Below are 9,730 nucleotides of genomic sequence, written 5' to 3'. Positions count from 1 at the left end.
CCAGGGGAGTGAGTGCAAGTGCTGGCTCCAGGCAGAGGCACTCCTGGTCCAGCCCAGATGGAAGAGTCCAAGTAGGGGCAATGACAGAGCTTGGAAATCAAGTCTGCTGCACTCCCTGAGGTAGAAAACATAGTCAAACTGTGTATAAAGGACTGCTCCTGCCCACTCCACGGTGATCTTCCTCCTTGTCATTGTCTTTCCCATCCCTGCAGCTCCCAGCAGCACAGTGGTGTGTGGCGCTTGTCCTTCTTCATGAGGTTGAAACAGCCGTGCCACAGTAACAGCAGCGTTAGCTTGCTTGTTGCCTGTGGCTGCATGTGTCTGGCTTACACTTGTGGTTTCCTGAACTACTCTTAGAGTACTACAATGCCAGGGGACATCTGTTTGACACCATGGTTAAGGAGAACTGCCAAAAGCTGAGGCAGGGCTTGTGTGGAGTCAGCCTCAGGAAACGTGGGAGGAATAGAGGGATGTTGTCCGAGTAGGAAGGATGGGGCTCAAAAGGTCCAGGCCGAGGCCCCTTTGGAGTTTAATGTGTTGAGGGATGTGAAGGAGAGCAAGCAGGGCTTCTTTAAATCCATCAATAACCAAAGGAGGAGAAGGGAAGTTGTGGGCTCACTGCTGACCGGGGAAAGGGCCCTGGTGACAAAGCATACAGAAAAGGCAGAGATCCTGAATGCTGCTTTGCTGCAGTCATTCCCATGAAGACGGGCCCTCCGCACATCCCAGGCCCTGGAGAGCTGGGAGAAAGCCTCAAGAGAGGAATACATTTCCTTGGTGGAGGAGGATGGGCTTAGGGATCACTGAAGCAAACTGGACATCCACAAGTCCATGCACCCTCATGGCATGCCCCCAGGGGTGGTGACGAGCTGGCCAAGGTCCTTGCTAGGCCCCTCTCAGTCCTCTTTGGAAGCTGCTGGAGATCAGGAGAGGTGCCTGAGGCCTGGAAGAGAGCCAATGCCACTCCAGTCTTGCAAGAGGGCAAGAAGGAGGGTGCAGGGAAGTACATGCCGGGCAGCCTCACCTCGATCCCTGCCAAGGTGATGGAGCAGCTCATCCTGGACACCACTGGCAAGCATGTGGAGGCTAAGAAAGTGATCCAGAGTAGCAAGTGTGGATTCCCAAAGGGGGAAATCGTGCTTAACCAGTGTGAGAGCCTTCTAGGATGGGACGCCTGGCTGGGTAGATGAGGGGAGAGCAGGGCAAGTTGTCTCCCTTGACTTGAGCAAGGCTTTGGGCACTGTCTCCCATCACATCCTCACAGGCAAGCTGAGGAAGTGTGGGTTAGATGGGCAGACAGTGAGGTGGCTTAAAACTGGCTGTCTGGCAGAGCTCAGAGGGTTGTGATGAGCATCACAAAGTCTAGTTGGAGGCCTGTAGCTAGCCAGCTAGCGGTATCTGCCAGGGGTCCATGCTGGGTGCAGTACTGTTCATCTTCTTCCTCAGTGACGTGGATGAGGGGACAGAGTGCACCCACAGCAAGTGTGCTGATGATCGAAAACCAGGAGGAGTGGCTGATAGCCCAGAGTGCTGTGCTGCCCTTGCGAGCGAGCTTGACAGTCTGGGGAGATGGGCAGAGGGGAACCTCATGAAGCTGAATCAGGTGAAGTGCAGAGGCCTGCCCCTGGGGAGGAATACCCGCTGCAGCAGTAGAGGGTGGTGGCTGACCTGCTGGAAAGCAGCCGTGCAGAGAAGGACCTGGGAGGCCTGGTGGACAACAAGCTGACCGTGAGCCAGCACCGTGCCCTTGTGGCCAAGAAGGCCAAGGGTATGCTGGGCTGCATTAGGCAGAGTGTTGTCAGCAGGTGGAGGGAGGTGATCCTGTGCCTCTGCTGAGCCCTGGGGAGGCCACGTCTGGAGTGCTATGTGCAGTTCTGGGCTCCTCAAGATGAGAGAGACATGGAGCTCCTGGAGCGAGTGCAGCAAAGGGCTCCTAAGATGCTGAAGGGACGGGAGCATGTGTCATGTGAGGAAAGGCTGAGAGAGCTGGGCCTGTTCATGGTGGAGAAGAGAAACCTGAGTGGGGGGATTTTTATTGATTAGTATAACTATGTGAAGGGAGTGTGTGAAGAGGATGGGGCCAGACTCTTTTCAGTGGTGTCCAATGATGCCCCCAATCAAGGAGACAAAGCGTGTGCCCTGCTCTTGCAGATGGGGCCTTTGCTTGTTGGCAGGCAGGAAGGCAGGTGGTAGCCTCCCTCTGAGACATTTGCAATTGTCACACTGTTGTCCTGCCTTTGTGTTTGGGCTGCAGGCCTGCCTTACAGCAAGGGAAACCTCCAGTGAGGAGAGGAAGCCTGCCAGCTGCTCCACCATGGCTGCATCGGGCAGCACTGTTGATGCTCGGCTGTTTTTGCAGAGCGGCACTCACTCCATGGCAGCCCCTGCCGTAGGCAGTGTGCCCCACCTGCGATGGCAAATGTCAGCCTGGGGCAGCACTGCCCTACGGCAGGTGTGGGCCACAGCAGCTGGGGCACCATGCAGGGAGGCGTCCCGGTGTAGGGCGTCGTGGACGAAACACCGGCAGCAGCGACTGTCATTAACCGGAGCCGCGTGAGGGCAGCTGGAGAGTTACTGGCTCTGCGCGAGAAGGCTCATGCTGAGCAGGACGTGCTTCGTGTCTGCCCCAGCCACCCCTGTAAGATGGCAACATGCCCAAAGCACCGACCCTGGGGCCAAGGCTCAAAAAATTCTTGTTTTTTTAATAGAAAATGCACAGTGGAAGCACACACATGGAAGGCTGCATGGAGGGCTGCATGGAAGGGATAATGGAGGCAGTTTTCCACAGTGCCCGTAGTCCCCAGCAGGCCTGAGCAGGCGGTCAATCAGGCAGACGATTTCCTCTGTGGCCAGGCTGTGGCTCTGTGGGGGCAGAGTCACATGGCACCACGCATGTCCTCAGGGCTGCTGCAGCGTGACCCCACCATGCTCACAGTGACGTCCTGGGGCCGCTGAGGCCAACATCATCGTAGCCCACGTCCTTGGGCACTGAGGCTGGGGCGTCTGTTGTGGCTCCCGGCGGCTCCGGGTGGCTCAGTGAGGGCCGGCTCCCCACTGGGGACAGGAAGGCCGGTGCCTGTAGGGGCTGTTTCATGCCCTGGCTGCCAGGCCTGGGCTGGGGCACCCCACCGTGGGGCCCACCACTGCGGCAGAGTGCAGGGGAGCAGCCTCACCCGGCGGGACAGCACGACGCTGGGTATGGTAGGGCTGCTGCGCGGGCTGCAGTGCCTCTTACCTCCCAGCGCCGCTGCCTCAGAGAAATCTCCGTCACTCAGCCCCAGAGCAGCGGCCTCTCTCGGGTGCTGCATGGCCACGGCATCATCGTACCCATCCGGGGGGTCATGCCTGGACAGGGCAGGGGTGTCTGTGACAGACGGGGCAGTGAAACGAAGGCTGGGGCAGGGGTTGCATTGTGCCAGCTGCCACCAGCCGCGGAGCTGGGGGTGCTGACATGGGGGCCCGCTGCGTGGGGCTGCCAACTCTGGGATGGAGGCTGCAGCCTGGAGGCTCGACCCTGGCCATGAGTGCTGGCCCAGAAAATAACCAAGGGCCACACGGCCATGCTGCTCCAGGTACTGCGTGTGGCCCCTGCTGGCACCAGCTGTGGTGCAAGGGCTGCATCTCTGGGCACATGGTAGCACGACCCTGCACCCCGGCCCTGTACCTGCTGCTGTCACAGGGCTGCTGGCCTCCACACTGTTGTCGGTGTAATACGGCAGCTTTGTTGCTGAGCCCTCTGACGGTGAGTCTGGAGGATGTGGTGTTAGTGGAGGCTGCCCAGCCCCATGGCCTAGCCAGCACCCTGGGCAGGACAGCCTCGCCATACAGTGGGGACTGTGGAGGGCAAGGAGATACCCCCCTGCTGCAGCTCCCCATGGTCAGCAGGTGGCCAGGCTTCAAGCCCAGCTGCTGCAGCAATGGGTGCGTGGGGGCCTCAGTGCAGAGACCTCCCTCTCCAGAAAGAGGTGCCAGGCCGGGCCAGGCTGGGCCAGCAAGGGGCCGTTGGGAGTCACAGCCTGCCAGGCCCAGGGTGCACACACCTGAGCCACTGTGCACCTCCTGGTAATCCGGCGTCAGAGTATAGTCGAGCTCCTCATAGACGGCCTCGGAGATTGTGTCCCCAGCTCTGCCAGGGCCTGGAAAGCAAGGGCAGCCATAACCCCAGGCCATGGGCACAGCACGTGGGATGGTGGGGGTCACCAGCTGTGCCCCCGATATCCCTGTGGCCCAGCTCCACTGCTGTGCCCCATCCGCTGAGTGGCTCTGGTGCCCCTGCCTGGCCCCCATGCTGCGCCGGGTCCTGCCCCTGCTCGGCACTGGCCTCCTGGCCTCCGCTGCTGCGCCTGCCCCCAGGCTGTGCAGCCGGGCCGTCCCATGGCCGGGCAGTCCCGGGAGCCATCAGCAGCCCCCAGCCCTGACTGGCTCTGCCCTGGTGCCTCGTCCTGGTAGATTCAGCCCCAGAGACCCCCGGCACGACGCACCTCTGTGCTGAGCCATGGTGCGCCATGCCTGCATGGCGAGAGCCCCCAGGGCCAGGCAGAGCAGGGTCCCCAGGATGATGCAGAGGATGGTGGGCACTGGCATGGCCCCAGCACCCGCTGTGGGGCTCCTGTGGGCACCTGTGAGGACACCAACATGCGGCGGAGCTGGAGGGAGGCTGGGGACCCTGTCCCGTCCTGCATCACTGTGGATGCATGGGGGGGTGCAGGGGAGCGGCTGGCGGGACAGGGAGGCCAAGGAGGGCACCCCTGTGCCCGGGAGCCAACCCCTGCATGAGGCCGAGGGGTGGCAGTGCTCGGCAGCTGGGGTCTCCTTGCCAGAGCTGCTCCCCCTCCACTGGGCTGTGCTGGTCGGAGCTGGAGGATCCCTGGGGCCACCGTGCTGCCCTGCGCAGGCAGAGCTACCTGTGCAGGCTGCGCCGTCTGGACAGCCAGTTGCCATGGCTGGCGTGGGAGTTGCTCTGGTGCTGCCAGGGTCCCCGTCACATGTGATGTGGGTGTCTCCAGGGAAGTCACAGGGCTGCAGGTGCCAGGGTGCTGAGGGGCAGTGCCAGAGGGAGTCGGCCCCCAGCTCACACTGCACCCAGGCCAGCCACGCGGGGCCTGAGCCCTGTGTGGTTGCCGGTGCAGATGCCAGCTGTCCCGTGGCTCCGCAGCCCAGCTGCCGGCACACCACGGCGGCTGTCGCAGGGCTGGTGCCATTGGCGCACACGCTGCCCCATGTCCCATTGTAGAAGACCTCCAGGCGCCCGGTGCAGCTGCTGCCGCCCGCCAGCTGCAGGGCTGTGAGCTCTGCAAGGGGGCAGAATGGGGGGCCACAGCTCAGGCGGGGGTGGGCAGACACCCCTGCTGTCCCGGTCACCCCGCCCACCTCCCTAGGGCTCCAAGAGAAGCACGCCCAGAAACGGACACGCTGGGGCAGTGGGGTGAAGGCGGCATCTTGCCCCCTGGGACTGCCCAGGGTGTGGGGAGGTGGTCAGGGAGTCTGGTGGGGAGGGCTGGCGCTACTGCCGGTCCCACAGACACCCTGCACTCGTCCCAGGTGGAGCACAGCACTGACCTGAGCAGATGGCTGCCACACTGGCGCCCTGCTTGCAACCACGCTGCCCCAGGGCTGGGGCCGGGGCTGGGGCTGGGCAGTCCCAGAGCATTGCCTCGGCTCCGGAGCAGCCGCCGGCACCCAGCCACACTGGCCCCAAGCCCCGGCCGTAGTGGGCCGAGCCGGGCGCTGCCAGGGCCTCTCCGCAGCCCAGCTGGCGGCAGACGACGATGGCGTCCCGGAGGTCCCAGGCATCCTCGCAGACGTGGCTCCAGGTCCCCTGGACGTAGATCTCCACTCTCCCAGCACAGCGCCCAGGGCCGCTCGCCAGCCGCACCTGCTGGCTCCCTGCAGCCAGAGACCACTCGGGTCGGGGCAGCTGCTTGGGCCCCCGCGGCGCCCCGGGGCCCTTCCCAGCACACTCACCCGAACACACAACCACTGCCTCCTTGACGTGGCCCGGTGGCACGGTGCTGTGCAGTGTGGCGTTGCACTGGGCCAGGTGAGCCTCCGTGCCCGCACACCGGAGCCCGCCCAGCACCAGGGGGCTTGAGCCTGGCCCCAGCACTGGGGCGGTGTAGGCCTTCTGCACTGTGCCGCACCGGAGCTGCCGGCACACCACGCTTGCACTGCTGTCATCCCACTGCTGAGCCAGGACTCGGCCCCAGGCCCCACCCAGGGACACCTCCAGGCGGCCATCGCAGCGGCTCTCCCCGTCCACCAGCCTCAGGGGTTCAGCACCACCTGTCCCCGCAGAGAGGGAAGATGTCCTGAGGTGCTGCGGGGACCGCGGGGCACCGGGGAGCCCCATGGGATGCCGGGTGACAGCATGGCCCCACTGCCCTCCTCCTGCCCGTGTGCCTGCTGCCCTATGCCTGGGCTCAGCCCTCCTCCTGCCCTGACATGGCCCTGCTTCCCCAGATGGGCCCTGTGCCCCACAGCTCCTGCTGGCAGTGGGGGGAAGGGACACCCCTCCTTTTTGGGGTGCTGGGTCCCCTCCCCACAGCAGGCCCTCCTGTCTGACGCCACCTGCCCCACACGCACCTGAGCAATTGACTGCGGCAGCGTGGCGTGGTGAGCAGGCGGGGGTCCCCAGCGCCATGGCAGGGCACTCTCCCAGGTGGGACTCGGTCCCGCTGCAGTGAAAAGTGTCCTGCCACAGCGGGCCGCTCCCTGTCCCAAAATACCCTCCGCGGGGCACGGAGGCGGCAAAGCCGCAGCCAAGGTGGTGGCAGAGCACCTGGGCATCGGGCACGTCCCAGCCAGCGTCGCAGAGGGAGCCCCAGGTGCCGTGCGCCTCCAGCTCCACCCGCCCTGTGCACTCTGTGCTGCCGTTCACCAGCCTGAAGCCTGTGTAGGCTGGGAGGGAGAAAGGGTGCTGGAGACAAAGGCCCTGTGCAGCTACAATGGCGGGGGCACACAGGCATGGCAGCCCTCTGCCTCCCCATGCCCTGGGGGCTGCCACAAGCCAACCTGCAGCCTCCCTGCCCCGTCCCTGCCCAGGGCACCCCTGTCCCCGCTGCCCGTCTCCCCATGCCCCCCGCTGCAGCCTCTGCCCCACACCCCACGCTCTTACGAGAGCAGATGACGCCAGCGTCACTGCTGTGCGTGCAGCCCTGGCCGTGGGGCAGCCTGCGGGTGCAGGCAGACAGGAGGGATTCATTGCCTGTACACTCAAAGCCCCCGTCCCAGATGGGCCCAGCTCCTGCCCCAAAGTGTGCTGCCCCAGTGACGGCCAGAGCTGCTCCACAGCCCAGCTCCTTGCAGATGACATGGGCAGCGTTGAGGTCCACGTGGGCCTTGCAGAGGGTTGCCCAGCCTTGGCCCTGCCTGACCTCCACACGACCCGAGCAGGCACTGTCCCCACCGACCAGCTGCACAAACCCTGCCGGGGAAGAGAGTGTGGGGTCGCCTGGAGGTCCCTGGGACATGTTGGGGGGTTGTGGAGGGGCTGCCACCAGAGCTTTGGTGCTGGCACAGGTGGCCCCCGGGGGCGAGACAGCCTGGGCCGTGCCCGCCACAGCTCTTACCTTGGCAGACCACGCCAACATCCCAGCCATGGCTTCCATTGTACAGCTCCCATCCCTTGATAGTACATTCCCAGAGGGCGGACTCATCCCCGCGACAGTCAACGACAGCCAGATGAATTGGTCCAGACCCTTTCCCAAAGCGGCTCCAGGCATGGGCGCTTTTGGCTGAGCCACAGCCCAGCTGCTGACACACCACCTCGGCATCTTCCATGTCCCATTCGTTATCTGCCACCGTCCCCCACTGGCCCCGCAGCTTCACCTCCACTCTGCCTGCACAGGGACCACCTCCATTCACCAGCCTCAGCTCCACGGCATCTGCATTAGAGGTGCCCTCAGGGCATGAGAGTGCTGCCCTCCAGCGCCACTCCCACACCCGGGGAGTCCCTGGTGGGGAGGCACTGGGCATGGCCATAATGGCTCCCAACCGCGTGCAGCCAAAGGGCTGCCCCCCAGCACAGTCACCTAATCCCTTGCCTGAGCATGTCACCCCCATGTCCCAGTCATGTCCGCAGTAGTGCTGGCCCCAGCCATAGTGGGAGCAGTGGTGGAGCGCTGTCTCGGTGCCACTGCAGAAGAAGGGTTGCAGCCAAATCCGGCCAGCTCCTGCCCCAAATGGGGTGTATGGGGAAGTCCTGGCCACGGTGCCACATCCCAGCTGCCTGCAGACCACGGAGGCCCCGCGGACATCCCAGAGGATGTCATAGCTGCACACGGTGCCCCACTGGCCCTCGTGCTTCACCTCCACCCGACCGGCGCAGCGGCTGCCTCCGTCAACCAGTCTCAGCTCCTCAGTGCCTGTGGGTGCCCATGTGGGACCATAAAGGAGGATGTGGAGCCCCCGCATGATGCCACGGGTGCCTGGTGCAGCCTGCCCTGCCAGGTTGGCCCAGGGGGCTATGTCCCACAGCTGTTCCCTGCCCTGATGGCCTCCACTCCCCACTGTGGGGCTGGCTCTTGGGCCCTGGCATATGGCCGTGTATGTGGAAAAGCCCTGGGGGCACTGCAGGATGCGAGCTGTGAAGAAAGGCAGGGCCGTATCCAGCCCCTGAATGTCCAGCACCTGACACAAGGGGAAAACTGTGGGGCATGCATACTGCCACATGTGCTCAGTGTTTGGCCCCACTGCAAAAACCCTGTCCCCAGCGCAGCGCAGGCACCGCGAGTGCCCGGGAGCTGTCCAGGTGGGATGTCTCCACTGGTGTCCTTGGGAAGCCTGCCCAGCAGGTCACACACAGGCCCATGGGGGCCACCCCAGCCCCATCGTGTCTTCCCCAACCCCAGGGCTGCCTCCCACTCTCGACATGAAGGCAGGCAGCTCCAGCCCCGGGGAGCCCGCAGGCACTCACCCCTGCAGAGCTGCACGCACAGCAGCAGTCCCAGTGTGCTGGCAAGGAGCTGGCTGGTGGTGGCCATCCCAAACACCTCCTGCCCCATGGTGCAGCCTCCAGCTCCTGCTTGCCTCCTGGGCCACCAGAGGCTGCTGTGGTGGGGAGGGCAATATATAGGCAGAGGTGCAGGCCTCGCTGCCAGGGCAGCCAATCAACAGTGTTAGGCACCTTTTGAGACGTTATCAGGAGGGTTATCTCCCATCTGACGGAGCCCCAGCCTCCAATAACCTTCTCCATCTCCGTGCATGCCCATATATGTTTCTCGGCTCCACTTCTGCCATCACGCGCACCCCACCAGTGGGTGGGTGCCTGCCTGGCTGTCCCCGTGGGGAGCCTGATGATGATCTGAGCAGGACTCCGCACCTGGGTGCTGCAGTGGGTGCAGGGTGTGTGGGCCCTTCCTATGCCTGATCCCGCATGGGTCTGGGTGTGTCACACTGTGCCAGGGAGTGTGGCAAGAGCCCTTCCTTGAAAGGGACCGTCCTCTGCAGGGGGCAGCATCTGCTGCAGGCTCCTTGCTGCTGTGGGGCTGACCTCTGGCACCAGGTCCCTCCTCACTGCAGCCCTCCACATGGGGCAGGCACTGGGGCTGGCTCTGGGCTAGAAAGCTCCAGGGCAGCACCAAGTCAAGCCCAGCCCCAGGCTCCATGGCACATTGGCAGGAGGGCCTGGGCCCCTCACAGCAGCTTGCAGGCGGATGGAGGTGCTATCCAGTTGCCTGCAGGCCTGTGCCCCTCAGCCCCACAGTCCCCATGGCAGCCACGCTTGCCGCAT

At 64.0% G+C, this 9,730-nt stretch overlaps 1 protein-coding gene across 1 annotated transcript; it reads right to left on the bottom strand.

Moving 5' to 3' along the window:
• Positions 1-1,333: 1,333 nt before the first annotated feature.
• LOC135328618 (scavenger receptor cysteine-rich type 1 protein M130-like) lies at positions 1,334-8,945 on the bottom strand (the record flags this gene model as incomplete). Its single annotated transcript, XM_064513498.1, has 14 exons — positions 1,334-1,561; positions 2,266-2,347; positions 2,934-3,054; positions 3,236-3,364; positions 4,041-4,136; positions 4,482-4,619; positions 4,905-5,282; positions 5,551-5,886; positions 5,965-6,282; positions 6,583-6,897; positions 7,115-7,423; positions 7,569-7,883; positions 8,043-8,363; positions 8,915-8,945. Coding segments are annotated over 14 exons (3,117 nt in total), but the record flags the coding sequence as incomplete, so codon positions are not given.
• Positions 8,946-9,730: the final 785 nt, after the last annotated feature.

Source organism: Dromaius novaehollandiae, chromosome 5 (assembly GCF_036370855.1).
Source record: "Dromaius novaehollandiae isolate bDroNov1 chromosome 5, bDroNov1.hap1, whole genome shotgun sequence".
In the NCBI taxonomy this organism is placed as follows: domain Eukaryota; kingdom Metazoa; phylum Chordata; class Aves; order Casuariiformes; family Dromaiidae; genus Dromaius; species Dromaius novaehollandiae.
The sequence above is the reverse complement of the archived record's forward strand: the minus strand, read 5'-3'. Positions and strand labels throughout refer to the sequence as shown.